Source organism: Prunus avium, chromosome 3 (genome assembly GCF_965620075.1).
Source record: "Prunus avium chromosome 3, drPruAviu1.hap1.1, whole genome shotgun sequence".
Lineage (NCBI taxonomy): Eukaryota > Viridiplantae > Streptophyta > Magnoliopsida > Rosales > Rosaceae > Prunus > Prunus avium.
In genome coordinates, this window is record NC_142286.1 from 1,299,536 (window position 1) to 1,324,716 (window position 25,181).

The window sequence follows — 25,181 nt, forward strand, 5'->3', positions numbered from 1 at the left end:
AGAGATACCTAAAAACAAACGGTACTTCTAGTCCAAGTACATACAAGAATAAAGCATAAATTCCCGTGCAAGTTGCTCTTTTACATTATCCATTAGTCATGATGCTCCCACTGATTTGTGTTTTAATACCTATAATCTTTATTTGGTGGAAAATACTTTAACCGATGCTCAATTTCAAGACACATTTTTTATACACTTTTGTAATGGTTACTCACAAGCTTCTCCATGCATAAATTCTGGCATATAGAATGTGAAAATTTTACTCATCATAATTTATTGTGATTTGTAACGATGCATGTAATTATGTGTGTGATTTTACCGTAATTCTATTTTCTTTAATAAAGTAACTTTATTTGTTGCTTTATCCAAACAACACTGTGCTGCATGCATGTCGATTAGCTATAAAAAAAAAGAACTGTAATATCGGAAGTATTAAATCTCAAATAATATAAATACTAACAAATTTAGACATAAGAACTTTTTCTTTTGTTAGATGAGATATGCACAACAGCAATTCAGGAATTTGCCTACGCCGCTAAAGACGTTGAACATGAAGCGCAGGTGAAATCCGAAATTTACTCAAAACCGTTTTTTTCATACTATAGTTCTTTGATAACATCGCATTAATTGAATTGAAGAATCCAATACGACACAAATTATTAAAATAACAATAAATCTTTTCAAATTACCACATAAGTTAACAAGATTTGAAACATTTAGTTTACTACTACTGTTGGAGATGATCTAAGTAAAATAAATAAAACATATAAAGTATGATTGTAATTAGAACAAACCTAAGAGGTATAACTGAAACTCTTCCTTTTTACAATTCTTTCCAATCCAAACTACTTGGCAAGAAAACTTGACTGGTTTAATGTTTGCAGTCAAATTGATTCACCTGTCAATGGTTCCCACCACAGTGGTGGTGGCTTACCCCTCCCCATGGCACCCCAGCAGTTCGAATCCATTTTAACTCCAATGTAACCAAAAAAAATGATTCAACTAAATTTTAAATGGAATTGGGCAATTATTAGATTTTTTGACGAACCTTCCCAACTACTCCTGCGGCACTGAATACTGATGTGGGAGAGTCTATAGAGCTGACTCCCGACTTTGAATGGGTTCAAAAAGTCCAAAACCATGGGTCCACTCTTCCCTTCCATAGTTGTATACTACTACTTCATTTGTGACTTCTTTAGATTGATCTTCTTCCCTGCTCAAAACCCATACCCACAGTCGCATTTCTAGATCCCTTTGAAACTACTACACCATTATCAATCCATCACCATGGTTCTCTCAAAAATTGCATCGGAGTCGGATGTCTTCGTCCACTCAACCTTCGCTTCTCGATACGTTCGAACTTCTCTTCCCAGGTAATTTTAAATTCATAGTCTGACATCATAAAACACTTTAACAACAACAAAAGTCTCGATATTTAGTTTCATCATCGATGTCATTGCGGATGAATTGATTAAATGGATGGATGGATGATATTTATCGATCATGCAGGTTCAAAATGGCGGAAAACTCGATCCCAAAGGAGGCAGCATACCAGATCATAAACGACGAGCTTATGTTGGACGGCAACCCGAGGCTGAATTTGGCGTCGTTCGTAACGACGTGGATGGAGCCTGAGTGCGACAAACTGATGATGGCCTCCATCAACAAGAACTACGTGGACATGGATGAATACCCTGTCACCACTGAGCTCCAGGTAACCCCATATCTTCTTTTTCATCCTCATCAAATCATCGTTGTTTTGGATCCATTCCCGTTTTACAATTTCTTATCATTAATATCACATTTTCTTCGTAATTTAAAACGTACCCTGAGTGGAGTAGGTGAGAATTAATACACAATTATACATGTTTGTGTTAATTAACGTATAATATCATAAAGATAAAAAAAAATAGATTATAGAAATGAGGAGGAGTGAGATGCCAGCCATCCTCCACATGCTAAGGCCTGATTTGTGGCGACAACTCTAAAATCAATTGCCTTATTTACCCGTACGTACATGCATTGGAGGTAAGTGCTTCAGTTTCTGAGTTGTGTACCTAATATTCCCATGTGGTAGGCTGACGGATTTTTTTTTTTTGGTCGGTAATGACCGACTGATTTTGACATCAAATAAGACTGAATCACCATCACCGTACCACACATCAAATCGATATTGTTTTCCGGTAAGAAAAACGGATGGTATGAAGTTGAAAGGCAGGAAAACAATTAGAGTTGATTGGGTCCACAGTTTATGCCGAGATGCGTGTGGAATAAATTGGCACTCGTTGTAGAAATTTTAGGTGGAATGGATGGTCCATAAATTTCTGATATTGTTGTAGATAATTTTCTTATTACCACGTACACACTATTATCTCCTTCCTTTAGACGCGTACATTGATTTCTCCATCCATCACATTTGGATCTAGCGGCAACCCCATTCATCTGCATATCTTCTTCTTCTCTCATTGGCCGACGATGTCCATATCGTTCAATCAGTGTGTGGGACAATGTCTCTCTCTCTCTGTCTCTCTGTCTCTCTGTCTCCCTCTCCCTCTCCCTCTCTCTCCTGTTTTCTTTTCTTTCCTTTTTACCTTTTTGACACAGAGTTTTAAGTTCCTCAAAGCAACGCCTTTCCCCTTTGATCGGTTAAATTCAATGGACACCACTGTTGAATTCAATGGACACCACTACAAAAAAGAGTGGCAACAGATACCGTGACTGTTGTGTAGGTTACTAAAGGCTTTAGTTACTAAAAAAAGCAAAAAAAATGTGACTAAAAGCCTTTTTAGTCACCAAAAAAGTCAACAAAAAGTGACTAATGTGCCTTTTATAGCGGCCACAAATGTCATCAAATAATGGTGAGTGTTGCCACTTTTTTTAGTAGTGCACAAAGAGGATGATTTGAATTTGGAAATCTCAAAGTCCTAAAAACAGCATGTTTCGTCTTAATTAAGGAGTTGATCATAATAATTGATGTAGTAAGTGAATTTTATCTACCACATAATTCGACAAACTAATTGTATCTTCCAACTTCTAGGCTGTCATTTTTGTAGCGTTTCTCTAGGAAAGAGCTTTTTGTGTAAATTCCAATTGATGGATGACACCGGTGCCTGTCATCAATCATCATGTTAATTGATATGATTAACCACTCAAAACACAGATTAATTAAGAGAGCTTTGTATCTTGATTAAAAATTAATCTCAACTTACAGATTATTTAGAGATAATTAATCATGTGTTGTATTTTTGCGCATGATATACATGAACACACAGAATCGGTGCGTAAACATCATAGCTCATCTATTCAATGCCCCATTGGAGGAGTCAGAGTCAGCAGTTGGAGTGGGAACTGTGGGCTCTTCTGAAGCCATCATGTTGGCCGGCTTAGCTTTCAAAAGGAAGTGGCAGAACAAGAGGAGAGCTGAGGGCAAGCCCATTGACAACCCCAACATTGTCACCGGAGCCAATGTCCAGGTATTTATATATGCTCATCATATTTATTTCATCAATTTTAATAAATAAAATTCAACAATGATTGATGTTAGGGAGGGACACTCTTTTTTAAACTACATCGTTACATTAGTGAATTGAATTATGTGACATGTACGTAATCGACTTGTTACATTGATTATTTATTATGATTAGTTGATAATTAAAACATCATCTATCACATATAATGTAATGTGATTTAAGTAGTAATCGAATGTTACAAAAATTTAGTACCTTTAACATTGCAATCAATCCAACTAATATTGTTACTCCTATGGATTGAAGGTGTGCTGGGAGAAATTTGCAAGGTACTTTGAGGTGGAGTTGAAGGAGGTGAAGTTGAAGGAAGGATACTATGTAATGGACCCTGAGAAAGCAGTGGAGATGGTTGATGAGAACACCATCTGCGTCGCTGCTATCCTCGGCTCCACTCTCAATGGAGAATTCGAAGATGTTAAGCGCGTGAATGATCTCTTGGTAGAGAAGAACAAGGAAACTGGGTATATAATCTCTCTCTCTCTCTCTCTCTCTCTCTCTCTCTCTCTCAATTTTTATCTTATTTACTGATGTGACACATACCATCACTTATTATGCATAAATAAAAGACATTCACATGGTAATAAACTTAGTTATAATCGAATGAAATATGTTGTCACAGTAGTTGGAATTCAAAATATTAGAATAAGAGTCGGTGCTCTTAAAATTAATGAGAAAGCTCTTCAAATATATATATTTACAAATTAAGACAATTTGGATCGAGTCGACACATATATCATTTTTCCAACCCTCTCTTCTCAAAGAAAACGGGATTCATTTACACAGGCAGGTCCGGTATCTATTACTGACTCTGTAATGTTGATGTAGTCTAAATAACATTACTCATGTCATGTGTACAACACCTAACTTTGAAATTTTTTTTCGCTTGCGCAGATGGGATACTCCAATCCATGTAGACGCAGCAAGTGGTGGGTTTATTGCACCATTTTTGTACCCAGAACTTGAGTGGGACTTCCGTTTGCCCTTAGTGAAGAGCATCAATGTTAGTGGGCACAAGTACGGACTTGTGTATGCAGGAATTGGGTGGGTCATCTGGAGGAACAAAGAGGACTTGCCTGAGGAACTCATCTTCCATATCAACTATCTCGGAGCAGATCAACCTACCTTCACCCTCAACTTCTCTAAAGGTACCTACTCTTTAAACTGTCTTCATTATTTTATTGATATATCATAGCAGTTTTAATACATTATTCACATTGGTAAATGTCCAACTGTAGACTGAGTTTTCATGCTTTCCATAATGCAGGTTCCAGCCAAGTTATTGCTCAATATTATCAACTGATTCGCTTGGGTTTTGAGGTAGGTACACTAATAATTTATAAATGAATAAGATAGTTTGTCGAGAAATGGTCAATTTCGTGATCTTCATTCAAATATTATTCTTGTAAATAGACTAATTGAAAACTATTAAGACATCTAATTGTGATAACATAAATACACGAATGCAATGCTTACAGTAACCACTTCATGAGAATTATCGATAATCCATTAAAACAGCTTGGTGATCATATCATCTTTAGATATGTATGACATTATTAATTGAATTTTGTGCATGTAAACCAGGGGTACAGGAATGTCATGGAAAATTGTCGTGAAAACATGATAGTATTAAAAGAAGGATTGGAGAAGACAGAGCGCTTCAACATAGTCTCTAAAGATGAAGGGGTACCCTTGGTGGCCTTTTCTTTGAGGGACAACCACCGCCATGATGAGTTTGAAATCTCTGACTTGCTTCGCCGCTTCGGATGGATCGTCCCTGCCTACACCATGCCCCCAGACGCGCAACATGTCACAGTTTTGCGCGTCGTGATTAGAGAAGACTTCTCTCGCACTTTGGCGGAGCGCCTCGTGAATGATATCCAGAAAGTGTTGCATGAACTAGACACACTTCCATCTAAGCTTAGCTCCAATGTGAAGGCTGCCGACGAAAAGGATGGGCAACCTGCAGAGACGAGGGCACTTGAGAGTAAGAAGAGTGATTTGGAAAAGACAAGGGAGATCACAACAATTTGGAGGAAGTTTGTTACGGCCAGGAAGCAGAAGATGAATGTTGTTTGTTAGAAAGTGTCTGGTTTTTGCTACTCTAATTAATTATTAACTTTGCTAAAATTGAGTGTGTAATTGTCATTTTCGATTATAACTGTACTTGTATGTGCTTTCAGTTGGAATGAGAGTGAGCGTCCTTTTTGTATTGCATGTGACAAATTCTTTTGCTCAAATTTGATGCCTAATGAGTATTTTTACCTCCTTTTATTTTGTATATGTTGATGCAATCAACAATCAAATTTGTGACAAGTTAGTTCCTCGTCTAACATAATTCTCTCTCAAATAGTGAAGAGGCCTTGAGTTCAAAGTCTCCTTCTTCTGTTGATGAAAAAAAGCAACCAAATTGTGAAATAGAGAAATTTGGGCTTATTGACTCATTTGGCCCATGTTGCCTCACTGTGAGCTTGATTAATTAGACACCGAAAACTCTTCAAAATTATCCCTACACTCGAGATTCTAGGTAAATAAATACACTCGAGATTCTGGGTAAAAAAGAATACATAAATTGAAATGTATTATAAGGGAATAATAGTAATTATAAAAATATATATAAAAAAAACTTAGCCAAAGAGCGTAAATAAAGTTGAACAATCATAAAGTCCACTCCCATCAATCCAAAAAATAGAAAATAAAAACAACTAAAATAACAAAAGAAAAAGAACACATCGATCAAAGGCCTTATATCCCTTGAAGTTTCCAGTGTACAAGTACTCCTTCTTTGCAGATAGAGACCTAAGCTTTTAGATATCATGAAATGAGTACGATTTAGGGTTTGGATGATGTCGTGCCCTTGACCACTGTAACTGGACATGAAGCATTAGTCACCACATAGTTGCTAACACTGCCAAGCAACACCCTGCAGGGTTTAGGCATCAAATTTCCAATTAATCAGATAGTACATTCCTTTGACTAAAATGTTGACCAGATCTGATGTTTTAAGAGACCTCTGTTCTGTAGGGGTTTAATTTAGAATGTGAGTTAACTTTAATCAGTGGAAATTAGAGAGTGGTCACCTTTTAATGAGGCCTAAGCCCCTGCTTCCAACAACAAGCGAATCAAGCTTGAGATCTTGCACAGCATCACACAACTTCTCCCTTGGATCACCCCAGTAAACCTTGGCCACAACCTTAGCCTATTCACATTCCAAATATAAATTAAGTGCTTATTTATACACACATAAAATAGAAAATGTTATCTTATAACTTTTGTACTGCATGCACAAAGATGTGTCAAAATCGATAACATATCGTATCTTAAGGGAAACACCCAAGTAATTCTTATTTTCTAGATATAAATTCAACCATTTCTAAATGTTTAAGATAAACCCAAGTTTGAAATATGCTGTCATTTAAGATAATAATTCTCCTAGTATTATCAATTAAATTACAATATGTGCCATTAACCTTCATTAATTCCTTCTTTTGTAACTGTACATTGATTCTTTTCCTAATAAACAGTCTATAGTCTCTTGGATATGATAACAAGTAATAATAAAAATAATTACTGTACTCATAGGGATTTTTTTTATTATATATAAATGGCATGTATATTATTTTTACAATGTACCTACAATTTTCTAAATAAAAATAGTTTACCTGTATGACATGTACCTACACACAGTTACCTATTATCTTTTATTGATAATAGGTACACTATGTATTTAAAAAAAAGAGGTACGTTATCTTTTATTGATAATAATTTACCTATTATCTTTTATTGATAATAGGTAAATTATTTTATAAAATATTAGGTACATTATTTTCAAAAATGCGTTAAATAAGTTGGTTATATTATTCAAAAAATAAGTAAATTCATAATCAAAACTGATGCATAAAAAGTATTGAATTGCAGTTACCCAAATAAAAATAGTATTGAATTGCAGGCTAATTCGTTGGGAGAAAATCAAAATAATAAATTCAGAAACCAAGACTTAATATACACCTACCGCATAACACGTTAACTTGTAAATAGGGGTAGTTTTGGAATCCGAAAAATATAATAAAACATATTTTAAGGTAGATTAGGTAACTTACTTAGTTGGATCTTAGGTAACTTACTTAGTTGGATCCTAGTCATCGGGTTTTATTTGAAAAAAATGGATATTTTAAATAGAAAAATAAAGGGAATTGCTGTAAGTGATTAAAAATGAATTTTATGGATCTAAGCTCAATTTACTATTAAAGAATTAACATGTATCGATAACATGTTGGTACATTTGTTATTTGACAATGACATCAAAGTTATCAATACAATATCGGCAATCCATTCTTTATATATATAAATAAATAAAGGACAAGTACTGTACATATACTTCTCTATACTTGTATATGTATGCTTGGGCTATACAAAATTGCTCCGAAGACAAAATGTCATTTACAATAGGAAAGAGGAGATTAAGAGCATACATACCCCTTTAGTTCTAGAAACTGTATCAAGAATATCAAGAACCTCCGGATCGCTAGTAAGTCCATACTGCTTTGAGACATTAGTCTCTACAAATTCTTCTAGAGGAATCAAAGCTGCCAACACATAAAACGAAGAAGAACAAAAAAATAAAACAGAGAATAAATGTAATTTGATTGATGTGTATTGTTACATATGAGAATTAATAGAGAGACATATATATACGTACGTGATCCAGTGTCCTCGAACAGCTGCTTTCTGGTATTGGTAGCTTTGGGAGGCTCAACATGGATTAATATGATGCGATCTCCTTCTTGTATCAGATTATCGACTGCCCATCGTAGGGCCGATTTGCTTGTTGCAGAATAATCCATGCCTATGCCAACACTACGTGCCTTCCCCATCTCTCTCTCTCTCTCTCTCTCTCTCTCTCTCTCTCAATAATAAGAATTTTTTCTTCTTTCTCTTTTTCTGTTTTGGGTTATAGTTTGGCCTATCTATAATACTTAGGTAGTATTACCGTGGATGTTGGCATGTTGCAGAAGGTGGAAGAAGGTTCTTGAAGGCTCTCTCTAGTTGGCCTCTTTTCTTTTTCTGAAATATATATCCTACCATATATATATATACACATAGAGAGACCTATAAACAAACGTTACTTCTAGTCGAAGTACAAGAATAAAGCAAAAATTCCTGTGCAAGTTGCTCTTTTACATTAATATCCATTAGTCATGATGCTCCCACTGATTTGTGCTTTAATACCTAGAATCTTTCTTGGTGGAAAATACTTTAACCGATGCTCAATTTCAAGACATATTTTTTTTTATATACTTTTGTAATGGTTACTCACAAGCACAACAAGCTTCTCCATGTATAAATTCTTGCATCTCGAATGTCAACGTTTTATTCGTCACAATTTATCGTGATTTGTAACATATACATGTAATTATATGTATGACTTTTCGTAATCATATTTTCTTTAATAAAGTAACTCTATTTTTTTCTTTATCCAAACAACACTGTGCATGCATGTCGATTAGCTATAAAAAAAAAAAAAAGAACTGTAATATCGGAAATATTAAATCTCAAAGAATATAAATATACTAACAAATTAATTTAGACAAGAACTTTTTCTTTTGTTAGATGAGATATGCTATGATAACGATAAAAACCTACGTTTTAAAACTTACAATGAATAAAACAAACGCTGATGTATCCGTTCATCTATATGAATGAATATGCCTCACATCTATTTGAGTCAGCCTTGGTCTTTGCTTGCTTGGGCTAGCTGGCTTGTACGGCTGGATCCTCATGTTACATCTGTTGTGATGCCCAGTGGCAGTTCTATAGCCCGGCCCAAATTCTTCCAAAAGAAAAGAAGCTACATATGTTATGGCCCGGTCCAAAATTAAAATAACAGGCAACTTATTCCTTTCCAAGTATGTAAGTTTTGCCCAGCTATCTTTCAAATCCTGGATCGGCCACTAGGGATGGTGCATTTTGATGACGGAGGTTTCATTAGTGTTTGTTGAGCATGGTTATCATTTGGATGTGTTGTTAAACAACCATATTTTGAAAAAGGTGTGTTGATCCACATTAGGCATAGCATTTTTGTATGCATGCAAGCCATAATTAGTTACTTATTTACACAATAGTTTTGAAAAGATCCCATTATGTTTGCAATTCATTAATTTGTTAAAGAAAACAAAAAGGCAAAGCAACAAGAAATACTTTCACTTTATTGATTACTGTGGAGAATATGATCACTAGCAATTCCCCTTTAGGGTCAACTAGATTACAGCTATCCAGTTACACTGGAATTTTAGCAACTACGCAAGAAAAAGGATCTCAAAAAGAAGAAATTAAAGGCGTTATATGCATGAAGGCAGCATGCTCAGGAGGAGTTTGTATACTAATTAAGAAATAATCTATTAATTCGCAGTAGTGCTTAGAGTATATATGGTCGGCTACTTGATGGGGTTCATAGGTTGAGTTGTGTGTTGGAAATTGTAGAAGCCACTGCTAGAGTTGCAGCCGAAGCACTTTCTGCTCATGAAACTTGGTTCTCTAGGAACTGTCGAGGGCCTTCTTGATCTGCAATCCAACCAAAAAGAAAACGCATTATTTGGTATATGGCAATTAAATCTCGAGAAATGCTTACCGGACTTGCTTAAATGAGAGTCGTTTTGAATAATAGAAGAAAAAAGGCGTGCACAAAAGGAATAAATTGTTTTGTTTTTTACCTTTGGGGAACGAAAGGTCTATCAAAAAAGGGCATCAATTGAGCCCTTGGAACCATCTCCTTTCTCAGTAAGCGAATCTCTTCCTCTTCTATCATCTGCTCAGTTTATAATAACACTTTTGCGTCAGAATGTTGCTCTCTCTTGCATGCGCTTACATAATTTTAGATAACCGGAGAAAGAAAGTTTTCATTAAAATTGATCTATGCGCGGCATGCATATACCTTCTGCAACATTTCTTCTTGTTTTCTCCGCTGCTCCAAGATGCTCAGCTTGGCTGCAACCTGTGTATTTTACACGTTAGCTAAATTTCAAGAAACACTTCAGTTGGGGGTCTAATCTAGACTCACCATGTAGTTGAACGTTGCTCGTCTGGTTGCTCTTTGTTGAGTGTGGAGTCTAATTTCTTGAGGTTTGGTATTTTCTTTTGTAGGAGACTTCTGAGAAGACTAGTAATAATAATAGACAAGGTACCACAATTACCATGAGAGTGAGAGAGAGGGAGAGAGAGAGAGAGAGATTTATATTACAAAATTTACCTTAGATTTGTCATGGAGCCGCTCTTTGCCTTCATATTTTGGCTGTAAAGTAAGATAGGCTATTAGTGATAATGACAAGGAGGAATAATTACCAAAGACCTTAAAGCCCGTAGAGTAAGCAAAGGATCCAAGAAAGCAAAGTACGTCATGCATATGTAATGATAAATTTTACTAAAAGTAGGTATAATTTTACTGTTCTGTTGAGGATGTGACCTCGTGAAATCTTAACTAGGAGAAATGAAAGAACTTTCCATATTCTTCATGCCACTTGACCCCAACAAAATAGCTTTATTACTAAAATTATTAAGGAAGTACACTGCCAGTTAGCTATTTGTTCAATACTGTTTTAAATAGTAAGGAATTTGTAGCTTAATTAGTTTAAAGTACATGCACTCGAGGTCTTGTGTTTGATTCTCCGCTCTTCTAATATCACTTATAAGAAAATCTAAATAGTAAACATAATGAATATATTTAAGAAGAGGCTAGACCAAGTTCACACTTGGAGACACTCTTCACACTTGAGAGTATTTAAACCTTCATTAAGCTGATTAATCAATAGGTGAACATGCTATTAGAAGTAATATATGTCTGATCTCACCATTCCTCCAGAATTTGAGCTCCATGAACTTGTTGGAGACTGAGAAGCAGTCTTCACAAACTTCATTGACAAAAAGAGAACAATTAAAAGAAAGGAAAAGAAAAAGAAAAAGAAAGAGAATAATAAATTAAAAAAGAAGCAAGACTACCTTAAGAGTAGATTTGGTGTATGGCTTCAACATAATGTGTAAATATATTTGGTGTGCATGCTAATTAATGGAAGTGATGAGTTTATATATAACAAGGTTTGGAGATTGGTACTTGTCTTGAGTGCTTGTTTCGGTTGCAACATCAAAGAATTTGCATGCTCTCTCTCAATCTCAGGTACCAAACATTCTGATTAAATCTCCCTCTCATGCAAATTATTGTCAAACCCTTTTAAGTTTTAAGTTCCTTCAAATCTCCTCTTGGTGTAAACTAAACATATAATAAATCCAAAAATTCTGCCTTTGCTTCACATCATTAATGTCTATGCTAACTAAAAAACTTAGTTAATACGAGAGTAATTCACTTCATTTACTCAGATAATGATCATATGCTGACTGCTTGATTCTATCATCATAAATATGAACTGTTTTAGTACATTTTAATGGTCAAGTAAGCCAGACCAGTCTTTCGTTCAGTAATTTTTGTTGCAATTTTACTGCCTTAGCTACTATAACTAGCGGTAATCGAAACCTCAAGCTTTGAATTAGGTCAGCCTTTTTTTAATGATCCAGAGGTAAAACACAGCTAAATGAAGTAGCCAAGTGATCAAAAGCCTGAATTACTCAATAGTGACAAAGAGATATGAAAACAATATATTATATAAATTACACATAGTATATAGATAAACCTAACCCATGTCCATGGATTATGTGTTGCTGTTTTTTTGTTACAATGGAAGCCAATTCAACTCTTGATCTAGTCTAAACCTAACCCATGTCCTCATCTACCCTCACCACTCCACTTGGGCTAATCTTATAAGGGCTTGTGTTGTTTTTTCAATTGTGAATCTTGAATCTTGAATATTGATTAAGTTGATTTCATGTATGGTCCAAGTTAAAAAATTTAACAATACTAATTTAAAGAAAGGATTGTCGATATTTTTTATTGTCACTAATAATACCAACACGTTACCGACACATTTTCGATAATATCAATAAACATGTTTATTTAATAAAAAAAATGATGCTCTACATAGAAAATATGAATATATATAAGTGAAAAAAGGGGAAAAAATTGGTAGAGTTATCGAGTTGACTCATTAATATTAATCAGTCACAGTGAGTGCACGTAGTACCGTTGCACCGTTGCAGACAAATATGAATCGTTGCAGGGTTGCTTTTATGTCACTGTTTTACAAAAAGCAATGGCCCTCCAATTCCAAAGAAGAAGATCAAAATATGAGCAAAAGGTTGTTAACCCCAAACTTTCAAGCATTTCTTATTAAAGCCGTTAACCAACCAAAGACACAAGGCCTACTTTGATTGATTGCATTGGGAAGTAAAACCATTCTCAGCTTTTCGTTAAGTAGCATGTCACAAAGTTAGTTAGGTCATGGATCCAAGATTAATTAGCGAACTACTAATGCAATGCTTTAATTTGAAGTTTTGGTTTCCATCATTAGATATTTTTATTAGCTTCTTCTATACATAATTCCACCCCCAAAATTGGCAGGGTGTCCATATTTTATTACCTCATTCCAACAGAGACCAGCACGTTTAAACTCTTTCTAAGTTAACACCTAAAATTAGCATATGTGTTGGCTTAAGTTTTTCCCTAAGGCTTGACCAACACCTGCAACACTCTAATATCGCTTGTAGCTCAAGTGATTAAAAGTATTTACTTGTGCACCTGAGGTCTTAGGTTCGATCACCTGAGGTCTTAGGTTCGATCACCTGAGGTCTTAGTGGAAATATACTTGATGTTTCTCTGGTGTGCAAATCCAAGTTATCAAACCATTATGGAAAAAGCAAAAGATAACCCATTTTACCTTAATTGTACAGGACTTTCAAGCTGATTAATCGACCAAACCAATTCTTATCCTGCTCATCCTTGCTTCTAGTACCAATAGAATTCTTAGAAGTGTCATTGATTTTAAATGTTTATGTGGGTGTTTGGTTGTTGGATTGACAAATTGTATCTTTGGTCTCCGTAATTTGACTTATTGTTTTACACTTCGGTAGTATTTCAATTTTAGCAACTTTAGTCATGTTACACTTCGGTAGTATTTCAATTTTAGCAACTTTAGTCATGTTACGCTTGCAATCGAGACCAAATCATAGATTTTGTTGAAAATTTATAGATGAAATTTGACATAGCAAGATATATTTTTTTGGGACGAAATGCATCTTCATTCAAGAACAGGGGAAAAACACCCTGGGCAAACAACAGACAAGAACAAAGCCAAGAAAGATACCACCTAACCACAAGCCAGCTAGGTGGAGAAATTATCTAAACGTGACAGCAAAACAAAGAAACTCAAAAGCCTGGAGGTCCAGGAAGACTATCTGCTACAAAAATGCTGACCAGAGACGGTGGTGGTCTATCGACCTAGCTAACTTGCGCCACCGCTCCATTTCCGATCCTTGCTGCCTCATGAGCAGCTCTATTGGCTGTACAAGGGATCCAACTCCACTCCAAAGAACCGAAATTTACTGCCAATTGCCTAATCTCCAAAATCAAGGGAAGAATAGTCCAACCTCGGTTACGGGTATCGCCATCAATGCATTGCTTCAAAACTTGAGTAGTATTTCAATTTTAGCGACTTTAGTCATGTTACGCTTGCAACCGAGACCAAATCATAGATTTCGTTAAAAATTAATAGATGAAATTTGACATGGCAAGATACAACCACCACATGGAAGGTACTTTTGTCTCTCCAAAATATTTGCAATCAACCCAAAATGTAAAAATTTCGTCTTTTTATTATTTTTTTTATTATTATTATTATTATTATTTTTACAATGTTATACTTTTAGGACTCGATTGCTAACTAAACAAAACTACATGATTGAAATTGCTAAAACCGAAGTAAAAATGAGCCAAAACCCAAGGACTAAAAATGTGATGTGGCCTGCATCTTAAGGAGGAGTTTGAGAGGACTAAATATGAGTATTTTCTGCAATGGTAATTCTCTCATGGACCCTGTAGTTGTATGTAATCACAACTCTTTTACCTATAAAATGTACAAATCCTAATTCTAATATACTGTAAAGCGGGTAGGAAATGTACCCGAAAAAACGAAGTAGAAAGTAAACAACTACAAAAGAATGAATCATGAAATATTCACAAAAACCTAAACCTCAAATACGAAAGACAAATAGAAACTGAAAGAAAAAATACCACTATTCTGGCGCATTTGAATCTCTATTTAGCAGTACATCCCCAGACTCTTTTTTCTTGAAAAGCTTTTCAATTACATCATCCCACTTCGCCCTTCCCCCGGTGGACTTTGACTTTGTGTCCAGAGGGTCTTTACTCTCAGTCTCACTCTTTGGACCCTCTGGTTCTTGGTCTTTGGCGGCTTCCTCATCGGATGTTACCGCATGAGGTATGTTCAAACTGACAGCTCTTTCCAATGCATCTTTGTGTTCTTTTTCAATGGTCTGCAACCTGTCTAGTTTTTGTACTTTGGGAGCAGTTGTTATGGTCTCTGAACTACTTTCCTTCATTCTCTGAAGAGAAATTCCATCACTACTCAGTAATTATTCAACAGAAAAAACTAACCATTTACAATCCAATAGCAATCAGGAAACAAATCTCAAATCAACCTTTTACTTTAAATTATGGTTCACATATACAAAATGCTTGGGCAAAAAGGATCCAGAATTAGCAAGCATAAAAAATGCAAGACATTCTGACAATTGAATAATTTCACATGCGTTGGGTTGGAGTTGGGTTGGCATTTGAACAAAGTCCAGTACTGCAAGGAGGGAGGAAACAAATTATAGGGAAAGGAAAGTGAAAGCGTTTTGCTCGAGCAGTTGGAGTAAATGAAGGCACAATATCAAAATCTGAATTGCCAAGAAGGCAAGAGTGATCAGACCAAAGATGGTCTCTAAGACTATCTTCTGCTTAAACTAGCATAACCCCTTCTTTCCTTTACATCTTGTCCAGTTTCCAACAACCAAAGACAGTCTTAAGGCACACGCATCCACCACATGGGTTTAGTCCATACAAGAAAGTTGCAAACATTAGGACCCTTCTGATAGTTAATAAACACTTATAGAGGGCTAACTTAGGGATGATGTTAGTTTGAGGCTTTGAGGAGGAGAATAAAGAGAATGTTTATATTCTTTACATTCCTGTGCAAATCACAGAATCTTCATTGAGCTAGAAGCATGTTTAATTTGTTTTAACACAGCAAAAAGATAGGAACAAAACTTTCAAGCTACCTTCCCAAGGCATTATGGTTGTATTGTATAGTTCTATTGTAGATTTTGCACCAACAGTTCCCAAAATAATGCTTATCCAAAATAATAATAAAAGAAACTACCAAAAATATCAGTAGATGGTAAGATTTGGAACATGAATGTTACTTTATTTATCAACAATGTTAATTCACGGCAATCTAAGGAGAACAGAGAAGATAATGATTGTAAAAGGTTGAAAGTTATGCTCCACTTACTTGTAAAGCCTTGTCTGCTTCCCTTTCTATCCAGATAATTCCATGATCAGATGTGGCGTTGCATGACAAGACAATATGTTCAAATCTCCCATCAACAGGAATGGCAGTTCGGACTTCTGGAGGATACCTCCCACATCTGGTATACCAAGAGGTGAGGAACTCAATCATCGGATGAACACAACAATTTTGGTTGCAATATGACATTAATGTCTTATAAAAAAAGTAGACTTCACACTAGTTTAACATACATATACACACACACCCACAAACCCACATAGAAAAGCCCTTCAATACATACAGAGTTGTTCTAAATTTAAAACTTTGCAAATGAGTATTAGGAAGATTTGCTCGATTCAAAGTAAGGTATAAAATCCAGCTTCATAGTTGGTGTTTATAATGGATTTTTTCCGGAAATGCAAACACGGTTATAGATAAGCCAACAGTTCATCATAATTACCAAAACATACTCCTACATAGAGTGCCAACAAAAAGAAGCTTTGAGTGGTAATATTTTTTATAACAAAAAATATTGCAGCATCATGACAGATCAAAGTACTATCATTGCATTTTCCTTTTTTCTTCCTCATCTCCTATGAGACATAAAAGAAGGGTATTGCATCATTTAAGAGTCAGAAAAGCTATTTTTATTTTGTAGCTGAAAAGGGGGCAAAAGCAGAAAACAACCAGTGGCTTAAGATAGTACTAGAAGTATCAATATAAGAAATCTATGAACCAAAATCAGCATTTAAAGTTGCCCAACACACCCCCACTTTGATTTGAACTTCACATATAAGAAATAAAAATAATTAAAAAAACTCTAGGACGTTGACTGAGACTCTACCATTTAAGAAAAATCTGGTTCCAGTTTACAATCTGATATTGATTTCAAAGCCTCTATGAGTCTAAAGACTAATGTTCTCGTGAGATAGACCATGCACGTGAAAAGGCACTAAGCATCCTAGATAGAACCTAAAGAGGGAATGCCTCACTTTATCCAAGTATAGGAATTACAGAGCTGTGACAATTTCTATGCTACGCTAAGGATGCAAATAAGGCAAATTACATTCACTCTGGATCTGCAAATAAGGTCATTACCATTGGCTCCATAAGTACTGAATGGAATGGAAGTTTCATTTCCGATGAGAATTTGGCAACATTTTTAGCATCATGCAATAAACAAAGAAAAAAATATGATAAGAATGTGAGGATCATGGTGCGGTACCTGCAAAATTTGCGCTCTACAATATGATAAATCCGGCCGGGTGCATAAAGCCTTCTGGGATCTCTAAGCTTTCTACCTTCTGGTATGAAGGTATCTCTCAAACAAACCAAAAATAACAAGCAGGGCAAGCTGTCCAAAAGCACAAAAGTCTTACTTAGTAATTCACTCCACTAAATCTACAATGCTAATTATATTTGTTTTTCTTTTTTGTCACATTATAAGATTAAAATATACAGTATTCAAAGAATACCAACCAAAAAATTGACTTGAAAATATCCTCCAAGGGGGTGGCAGTTCTTGGCAAGAAATCATCCTACAAAACACAATCACCAACCCCACAAGTCAAGAAAACCATAACAAACATCTACAAAACAAAAACAAAACACATTCAACAAACACAAATGACAAAAACTCCACAAACCCACCTGCAAAACCACAGAGTATATAACATCGGCATACTTGACGGCCAAATTCAACGACATACAACGCGCCGGAGCGAGCGCGTAGCACCTGACCTTGCTCCTGGGGATCCCACCCAGCCTGTCCCTGTGGTTCACCACAATCACAGTCAACAGAGCCGCCACACCAGACCCCAAAGAGTGGCCGGCAAACACCATGTCGTAATTAGAGCCGTTCTCGAGCCACAGCCGCTTCAAAGTCTCGCCTTCTTCGTTGAGCAGCCAAATCGCCGACTTCAACAGGCCATGGTGCACGTACCCGCCATCGAACATCTGCATTCCGAGCTTGTTGTTGAGCAGGAGCTTGTAGTCGCTCTCTTTGGCCAAATTGAGGCCTCGGATAGCGAGGACGAGCTCCTTGTGGTCGTGGTCGACGTAGATGAGGTAGGGCGGCGCGTGGCCGTGGGTCTGCTCGTAGGTGACTCGCCTGACGACCCAGTCGGGGTTGGGGCGGAATCCGACGGTGGGGATGAAGTGGGGGTGGTGGAGATCTGGCTCGTAGACGGCGAGGATCAAGCGGCAGATGCGGGGGACGGGGTCGAACTCGTGGGGAGTGGCGGAGGTCCACGTGGCGCTGTCGTCGGCGCCGATGTAGGTGCAGCGCCGCCACACCCAGCGCATACAGCCCACCATCACCACGCACTCCATGCCGCACGCCACCGACATTGCTCTGCTGAGCTGGCAAGGTTGAAGATTTGGTGAAGTGGGTTTTGTGTTTTGTCTGCGATTAATTTTGTGAGCTCATGAGATTTTGACGATGGAGGATTTCACGCGGGAGAGACAGTGAAACAGTGAGAAATGGGTGCGTGTCTTAAGGCTTAGGCAATCGCTAACATGCGTTTGTGTCTTTTTTTCGCTTCTGAAAAACCAAAAAATAATTCAAATGGCAGGACACGTAAGCTAAGCCGTGATTAATATTTAAGACCAAATTTCCGACCAAAGAAAAAGGAAAAAGGGATGTAAGATCACATTAACAAAATAAATAAATGTGAATGGCATCTCATCACTGATTGATGAGTCATACTTTTGAAGAAAAAGAAAAGAAGATATTCTCATTTTTGGGTAGAATCTCCAACCATGCCTCAATTTTCTATTTCTACTTTACAAATCTCGGTGGCAGAACAAATTTCTTACTCTAACTCATCCTTCAAATTTCATTATTTCATAATTAATCTTTCTTATTTTTAGTTAAATTTAAATAAAGAATATTACCAATTCTAGACACAAAGAAACAAATGTTAAAACATAAAACTATCACGAAATATGAATTTTATGCAACAGCCATGAATTTGAATTCAAAATTTTGAATTTTTGGCCGTTGCTACCTAAAACATGCTAAAGAAATTCGCATGAAATATTATTCGGTTTTCCCTCAATAAATCTACAATAGAGGAGCATATGTAGGTGGGATAGTTGGGTAGGGTAGTGAGCGCCCGCCATCCTGCACTCAAGTTCGAGCTTCCCTCTTGAAAAGTGATTTTTAATTGCAATTTTTTTTCCTATAAATTAAAAAAATGATCATTGTGGTATGGTATGGTCATGTGAGAATCACTGGAAACGTATCTTAATAAAAAGCCTAAAGGATATTTGTTAAGGTTGTGGTTGAAATTTGTTGTGACGAATGCTTATAGTCATGGAATGATATATATATATATTTCTAGATTGTTTGTTCAACGGGATAGTTATAGGTTTCTTGAAACTCTTGGAAAGTGTATAGCTTTTGGAAGTGGTACGTTCAACAACAACTCATTTACGTGGGAATATTATGATTCATCGATTGTTCTCGAAGCCAAACATAGTTAGTTTCTGTCTATTCTATGTTCTCTAGATATGACATGCTAGCATATCTTCTAATTGTCGCCAAAGGCTAAACCCATATCCCTCCCGTTGATTAAAAATATATTATAATAACAAATAAAGCGAAGAGGTGTTGGTTAAACTATTTTTTATTGCTAAATTATTGATAATTTTTTTTTTTATAAAAACCAAATTGGGGAGGGAGGAAATCGAATTGAGGATCTCGGGTGTAGAGGTAAATGCTCTTAACCATATAAGCCCCTTACAAGTTATTGAGAATTTATGAGTAAAGCTGATCAGGTTTTCGTTTGCATTTCCTGCCAGAATCAAACATTCATATATGCACTCTTTGTGAGTGCATAAAAAAATATATAAAATCCTTATTTTTTAGTGCAAATGGTTAAGAGAAGAGTGCAAGGGTCTCCAAATTCACTTGCTCTCTGCTTTGAGGTTTCTTATTTGTATCTTTACCAGGAGCATTGACTAAACTAGGCAATTGGAATGATATTCACAGCCACCCTGAAGGAAACACCAAACCAAATCAAATTGGTGCTGACTTAAAGCAGCTGAGTTGGCCAACCCCTGAAGATTATACACTAACCACCAAATCAAATACTCAGAAAATTGAGCTCATTCACACAACAAGTGTTTCCCATGGTTTTGGATTATCAATCACCTAATATGTGCAAACTTGAGGGAATTAGACATCACTGAAAAGGGAAAAGGCCATGTTCTGCCTCTGAAGTTACTATAAATTCTCCTCACAGACTGCCACTTTATTTACTAACAAGAGTGAGAGACTCGCTCAAAGATGGAAGTAATGTTGGGGATTGTTTTAGCCATCACCATTTTCACAACCATGGCAGCAGTGGCTTCATCGGCAGCATCTCCCGTGACATTCGTCTTCGGTGATTCGTTAACAGAAGTAGGGAACAACAATTATCTGCAGTATTCTCTTGCCAAGTCAAATTATCCATGGTATGGGGTGGATTATGCTGGTGGTCAAGCTACTGGGAGGTTCACTAATGGAAGGACCATTGGAGATATAATATGTAGTCCAATTACCCCACATCCATATTTTTCTTTTCCTTTACTTCCTTTATTTCAAGAGTTCATAATTCTTTTTATTTTTTCCTTTGGAAATTTTGTAGCTGAGAAGCTTGGAATTCCATCACCGCCACCTTATCTTTCTGTGTCACAAAATGATGATGCACTGCTCAAAGGGGTAAATTATGCATCTGGTGGCGCAGGAATTCTCAATGACACTGGGCTCTATTTTGTAAGCACATTTCTTTTGTTTATCAGATTTTGACCCTGGAGTTTGCAAAATATTGAGTTTTTTTTGGCTCTGCCACAGATTCAGAGATTGTCCTTTGATGATCAAATACAAAATTTCAACAAGACAAAGGAAGCCATCAAGGCTAAGATTGGGGGAGAGGCTGCAGCCAAGCTTTGCAGTGAAGCCGTCTACTTCATTGGAATTGGTAATCTGTTAATACACAAATGACCCAAATGAAATATCTTTTACATGAAAACAACTCATTTTCTTCAGGGGATATTGTAACATTTCCTCAATTTCTCTACTGTTTTCTATTTATTTTTCAGGCAGCAATGATTATGTCAACAATTACTTGCAACCCTTTTTAGCTGATGGTCAGCAGTACACTTACGATGAATTTGTGGAACTATTAATCACCACATTAGAGGGGCAATTTACGGTTAGTAATATTTCTCTTCTTCCTGAGTTTCTGGTTCATGTTTACAACATTCCACATTTTGGAGAACCAGAAAACTTATGTTTATTATCCTAATTGTTTGTGTTAAGAGGCTCTACCAACTCGGTGCTCGAAAGATGGTCTTCCATGGTCTCGGCCCCCTTGGCTGCATTCCTTCTCAGCGGGTGAAATCAAAGACAGGACAATGCTTAAAGCGAGTGAATGAGTGGGTGCTAGAATTCAACTCCAAAGTACAAAAGCTCGTTGCCACTCTCAACAGGCGCCTCCCAAAAGCAAAACTCTCATTTGCAGATACATACGGAGATGTTTTTGACTTGATCAACAACCCTACTGCATATGGTAAATTAAACAGAAATATTCAATGGTAGATTAATTACAGAAAAAATTAATTTACAACATATACAAATCGATCCATTGTCTTTCAGGTTTCAAGGTCTCTAATACATCGTGTTGCAATGTGGACACATCACTCGGAGGGCTATGCTTGCCTAATTCAAAAATGTGTAAAAACCGGAAAGACTACGTATTCTGGGATGCATTCCACCCTTCAGATGCAGCAAACGCAGTTCTTGCTGATAAACTCTTCTCAAGACTATTTCCTCAGCCCCCTTCCCTTGCACCGGCACCTTCACACTGATTAGCATCAGTCATGCTAAAGCATATATTGCTAGTAGTATAGACCTAAGTCAGGCAATAATGTACCAAGGGATTCACACTAACTCAGAGAGTTTCTAAATCGGCACACTGATGCAAAAAGGCATCTGTGTGCCCAAAATCATGTCCACCTTGTTCATGTTGGGTATACAATACGGTTCTTTATAGGTCCAAATTAACAATGGTGAATATCTTATTCTAAATCTCTTCTCAGAGGGAATTTTTTTTTTTGTAATTTACACAAAACAATTAGTATAAATTTTCTTTAATAGAGGGAAAAGACACAATACAAATAACTATAACAAATATCAAGTAGCCTCAATCAAATAGCCCGTAGTTTAACAGAGATTTGCAATCCCCAATCAAATAGCCCCTAGTGTTTTTTTTTTCATAAGACAATCGCAACGAATTCTGGTAATTAACTGCCAAACTCGCAATCACAAATCACATTTTTTTTATACTGAGAATTTGGGATCAGACTGACGTGCAAAACATAACTCAGCATAGCAGAAGCCTATGTCACAGTTTAATCATCATTCCCCAAAATTCCATGCCAAACATAAAATACAAAGTACATTATGAGACAATTGAATTACTCATCCAAATTTAAAACAATTTAAAACATTCATGATAAAATTCAGAGCAAAAATCCCAAACAACAAAAATTAGCATAGAAATGGTGATTGGTTGCTCTCAGTCAAGGGCCAAAGTTTTCCACATAAGAGAACATAAAAAGAGTTGGGCAAAACCATCTCAAGATTTAAGCCAAGAGAATAACAGAAGGGCTTCAAATGCTTGGCAAAGCCTTCTTCTCTTCCCTAAAAGAAAGAGTCAGATAAAAAAAATATTTATCAACCACCACTCTTAGACAAAAGAGTCATTAGGCAATACCAAGTACATGAAGCACCGCCATTGATCTACCTGACTTAAATCAGAAGAGGGTAAATCCAAGCCTTCAATTCTCAGTTCGGTGTGGTTAAAGCAAATGAAATCATCATCGAGCAATAGACTGGTGGGTGGGTGTTTGGGAGATGAGAAAATTGTGGGACTTACGAGAAAAGGTCAGAACCCAATAGAGTATGAGAGCCTGCCAGTCCAGAAGAACCAATCCTTTCGGATTTAATTTCGCATCGTTTCGTAGCCTCTAGGCTACAGAGAAGAGCAGAGAGGTTCATAGTAGTAGATGCCTTCTGCAATTCCTATTCAAAGAAAACCAAAAAATACCAATAATAAGACTCTTAAGATCTTATAACCCAAAAATTTTATAAAGAAAAGTTGCAAAGAGATGAAAGACGTTGAGCAGCTGCATAGTTGTTTGTGGTTGATTTTATATAGGAGCATAAATTAGGGTTTATGGATGCATTTCATCTCTTGTCCGCGATGTTCATTAGAATTACAAAATCACCTCCTCACTCTGCGTGGGCCGTTGGGTTCGACACTATCTGCTTATCCAAATATAATTTCCTTTTTTATTTTTTTTACTCCCAAAGTTTACAACGGAGCTCAAAGCCCAAATAGGGACAATATCAACCCATTCGGCTAGATCAAGCAGCCCGAGGCCTGCAGTGAAGGAGACTGCATTCATTATTGTTCCATCGAAATTTTGTGCCACCTAATGTGAAAATAACGTAGAAAGAAATGGCAATCTAGAAGATTACAAATCAAAGTTGGAGAATGAATGTCATGAAGTCCCAACTTGCTGTTTAATTTAGTGTAGTTGTCCTTTCCCAAAGGCTTTGTAAATATGTCTACGAACTCACCATGGGAAGGAACATATGAAGGAGAGATTAGTCCGGCAAGCAACTTTTCTCGAACGATGTGACAATCTATCTCAATATGTTTAGTGCGCTCACAATATAATGGAGTCGTATTACCCTAAGGGACTCTCAAATCATGCAGTATGTATCGTAGCCAAGTGAGTTCCAAACAAGTGTTAGCCATGGCTCAATAATCTACTTTTGCGGATGAACGAGATACGTGTTGTTGCCTAAGAGACATGCATCCTATAATATGTTCAATGCGTATTTTCTTTGAGACATGAAAATACATTTCTTGAAATGAGAGAACTCAATACCCAAGAAGTATTTTAAATCACCAAGGTCCTTGATGCGAAAAATACTTGAGGAGAAAAAATTTGAGATGCTCCATTTCTTGCAAATTATTCCATGTAAGAAGTATGTCATCCACATAAATAAGAATTGCAGTAAAGGAATTATCTCGAACCTTGGTGAACAATGAGTAATTGACATTTGACTGATGAAAGCTTGCATGTTGAATAGCACCAAAAAATTTGGAAAACCATTTCCTGGAAGCCTATTTAAGTTCATAAAGGGACTTATTGAGTCGACATACTGTATTCTCCCTATGTTGGCGAAATTCGAGAGGAGGTTCTATGTACACGACTTTGTGCAAATCGCCATTGAGGAAGGCTTTAGGGTGTAGCCCTTGGCCACAAGTCGGGCTTTGTAATGGTTAATGATGCCATCAGATTTATATTTGAGTTTGAAAATCCATTTACAACCAATGAGTGTCCAGGTAGCACCGGGCCAGAGTCCAGTCCAGGTATCGTTTTGTGCCAAAGCATCGCATGGCCTGCTGCCAAGATCAAGGCTCAGCTACCAAAAAAGAAAAGCAAAAGAAGCAATGTGTGAACGTGATCATTAAAGTGTCACTGGGGTCAATGGGCCATACTGCATCCGACCAGTGCTAGTGTAGCAGTAACAACCGACAGTTATTGACAAGGCGTGGTTCTCACTTCACATGACATGAGCTTACTGTAATTTCATCGACTTGACAGCACAAGTGGCTCAAAGACTCATCCATCTCCTTCCATCCAAGCTGTACACCACAAGTACCCATGTGGGTTTGGTGTTGGGGCTAGGTCCACCATGTTTGGCCGAATGTTAGCAGGCTCCTCAGTGAGGACCTGCGTTCGATGCTGCGCATGTGTAAAGAACCCCATGGGGAGAGCTTTAACCTTAACCCCTCCCCGGCTCGAAGTAATTGCACACTTTGCCACCATTTTTTTTACCCAAAAAAAAAAAAAAAAACTGTACACCACAAGTGGTCTCAAGACTCAGCCATCTCCTTCCAAGCTATAATCAGAGAAAGAATCAGAGTTCTTAGTACTACGTACTCGCAGTTCTATAAGCAAAGGAAATTGAAGAGCAACTGGCCTCATTCATTACCAAAAGCGCAAAAGGTATAAGGTGCATCTTTTTGTTTCAAACAATTCATGATTATATCTAAACGTCATAGCAACAATTTCATCCATAAAAAGCGCAATAAACAGCGGCATATCTTCCTTGACGTATGATATGAATGAAATTGTTGTA

The 25,181-nt window shown here is 36.7% G+C and overlaps 5 protein-coding genes, 1 long non-coding RNA gene and 1 other non-coding gene across 8 annotated transcripts; 2 read left to right on the forward strand and 5 right to left on the reverse strand.

Annotated features, from left to right (window-relative positions):
* The first annotated feature begins 1,068 nt into the window (after positions 1-1,068).
* On the forward strand, positions 1,069-5,805 carry LOC110765085 (glutamate decarboxylase 1). Its single transcript, XM_021968136.2, has 7 exons — positions 1,069-1,373; positions 1,510-1,714; positions 3,273-3,473; positions 3,774-3,988; positions 4,419-4,672; positions 4,792-4,844; positions 5,109-5,805. The coding sequence occupies exons 1-7, from the start codon at positions 1,288-1,290 to the stop codon at positions 5,604-5,606; spliced, it is 1,512 nt and encodes a 503-aa protein (XP_021823828.1). The 5' UTR covers positions 1,069-1,287; the 3' UTR covers positions 5,607-5,805.
* A 318-nt stretch (positions 5,806-6,123) lies between these two features.
* On the reverse strand, positions 6,124-8,592 carry LOC110765110 (Adenine nucleotide alpha hydrolases-like superfamily protein). Its single transcript, XM_021968167.2, has 4 exons — positions 8,224-8,592; positions 8,001-8,110; positions 6,605-6,723; positions 6,124-6,447 (listed from the first exon to the last, which is right to left on the reverse strand). The coding sequence occupies exons 1-4, from the start codon at positions 8,396-8,398 to the stop codon at positions 6,357-6,359; spliced, it is 495 nt and encodes a 164-aa protein (XP_021823859.1). The 5' UTR covers positions 8,399-8,592; the 3' UTR covers positions 6,124-6,356.
* A 1,118-nt stretch (positions 8,593-9,710) lies between these two features.
* On the reverse strand, positions 9,711-11,667 carry LOC110765114 (TPX2 (targeting protein for Xklp2) protein family). Of its 2 annotated transcripts, XM_021968171.2 has the most exons (7): positions 11,517-11,666; positions 11,369-11,428; positions 10,771-10,812; positions 10,582-10,680; positions 10,456-10,515; positions 10,235-10,329; positions 9,711-10,085 (listed from the first exon to the last, which is right to left on the reverse strand). In XM_021968171.2, exons 1-7 carry the CDS (start codon positions 11,547-11,549, stop codon positions 9,959-9,961), a joined length of 516 nt encoding a protein of 171 aa, XP_021823863.1. In that variant the 5' UTR covers positions 11,550-11,666; the 3' UTR covers positions 9,711-9,958. The 2 variants fall into 2 exon arrangements, with proteins under 2 accessions (XP_021823863.1, XP_088106185.1); XM_088250059.1 differs by lacking the exon at positions 10,582-10,680 and having other exon boundaries at positions 11,517-11,667.
* A 2,835-nt stretch (positions 11,668-14,502) lies between these two features.
* LOC110765070 (alpha/beta-Hydrolases superfamily protein) lies at positions 14,503-18,533 on the reverse strand. Its single transcript, XM_021968119.2, has 5 exons — positions 17,627-18,533; positions 17,456-17,514; positions 17,202-17,330; positions 15,980-16,115; positions 14,503-15,026 (listed from the first exon to the last, which is right to left on the reverse strand). Exons 1-5 carry the CDS (start codon positions 18,323-18,325, stop codon positions 14,697-14,699), a joined length of 1,353 nt encoding a protein of 450 aa, XP_021823811.1. The 5' UTR covers positions 18,326-18,533; the 3' UTR covers positions 14,503-14,696.
* Positions 18,534-20,114: 1,581 nt separating this feature from the next.
* LOC110765105 (SGNH hydrolase-type esterase superfamily protein) lies at positions 20,115-22,066 on the forward strand. The gene is made up of 6 exons (XM_088251276.1): positions 20,115-20,508; positions 20,608-20,735; positions 20,814-20,940; positions 21,062-21,174; positions 21,282-21,531; positions 21,618-22,066. The coding sequence occupies exons 1-6, from the start codon at positions 20,268-20,270 to the stop codon at positions 21,827-21,829; spliced, it is 1,071 nt and encodes a 356-aa protein (XP_088107402.1). The 5' UTR covers positions 20,115-20,267; the 3' UTR covers positions 21,830-22,066.
* Positions 21,530-23,292, reverse strand: LOC148295416 (uncharacterized). Its single transcript, XR_015834804.1, has 2 exons — positions 22,900-23,292; positions 21,530-21,825 (listed from the first exon to the last, which is right to left on the reverse strand). It is a non-coding gene; the product is annotated as an uncharacterized LOC148295416 (long non-coding RNA).
* Positions 22,314-22,391, reverse strand: LOC148295417 (small nucleolar RNA Z122). The gene has a single exon (XR_015834933.1). It is a non-coding gene; the product is annotated as a small nucleolar RNA Z122 (small nucleolar RNA).
* Positions 23,293-25,181: the final 1,889 nt, after the last annotated feature.

Excerpts from the sequence above, each read along its gene's own strand:
- LOC110765085 (XM_021968136.2), top strand. The coding sequence starts at position 1,288 with ATGGTTCTCTCAAAAATTGCATCGGAGTCGGATGTCTTCGTCCACTCA. Across the intron at positions 4,673-4,791 it reads CACCCTCAACTTCTCTAAAG|GTTCCAGCCAAGTTATTGCT; the intron begins GTACCTACTCTT and ends TCCATAATGCAG. Across the intron at positions 4,845-5,108 it reads TGATTCGCTTGGGTTTTGAG|GGGTACAGGAATGTCATGGA; the intron begins GTAGGTACACTA and ends CATGTAAACCAG.
- LOC110765110 (XM_021968167.2), bottom strand. The coding sequence starts at position 8,398 with ATGGGGAAGGCACGTAGTGTTGGCATAGGCATGGATTATTCTGCAACA. Across the intron at positions 8,111-8,223 it reads GTTCGAGGACACTGGATCAC|CTTTGATTCCTCTAGAAGAA; the intron begins GTACGTATATAT and ends ATGTGTTGGCAG. Across the intron at positions 6,448-6,604 it reads GGCTTAGGCCTCATTAAAAG|GGTGTTGCTTGGCAGTGTTA; the intron begins GTGACCACTCTC and ends TAAACCCTGCAG.
- LOC110765114 (XM_021968171.2), bottom strand. The coding sequence starts at position 11,549 with ATGTTGAAGCCATACACCAAATCTACTCTTAAG. Across the intron at positions 11,429-11,516 it reads ACACCAAATCTACTCTTAAG|TTTGTGAAGACTGCTTCTCA; the intron begins GTAGTCTTGCTT and ends TTGTCAATGAAG. Across the intron at positions 10,086-10,234 it reads AGACCTTTCGTTCCCCAAAG|ATCAAGAAGGCCCTCGACAG; the intron begins GTAAAAAACAAA and ends GTTGGATTGCAG.
- LOC110765070 (XM_021968119.2), bottom strand. The coding sequence starts at position 18,325 with ATGTCGGTGGCGTGCGGCATGGAGTGCGTGGTGATGGTGGGCTGTATG. Across the intron at positions 17,515-17,626 it reads TATACTCTGTGGTTTTGCAG|GATGATTTCTTGCCAAGAAC; the intron begins GTGGGTTTGTGG and ends TGTGTTTTGTAG. Across the intron at positions 15,027-15,979 it reads AAGCAGACAAGGCTTTACAA|AGAATGAAGGAAAGTAGTTC; the intron begins GTAAGTGGAGCA and ends ATTTCTCTTCAG.
- LOC110765105 (XM_088251276.1), top strand. The coding sequence starts at position 20,268 with ATGGAAGTAATGTTGGGGATTGTTTTAGCCATCACCATTTTCACAACC. Across the intron at positions 20,509-20,607 it reads GACCATTGGAGATATAATAT|CTGAGAAGCTTGGAATTCCA; the intron begins GTAGTCCAATTA and ends GAAATTTTGTAG. Across the intron at positions 20,736-20,813 it reads ATGACACTGGGCTCTATTTT|ATTCAGAGATTGTCCTTTGA; the intron begins GTAAGCACATTT and ends GCTCTGCCACAG.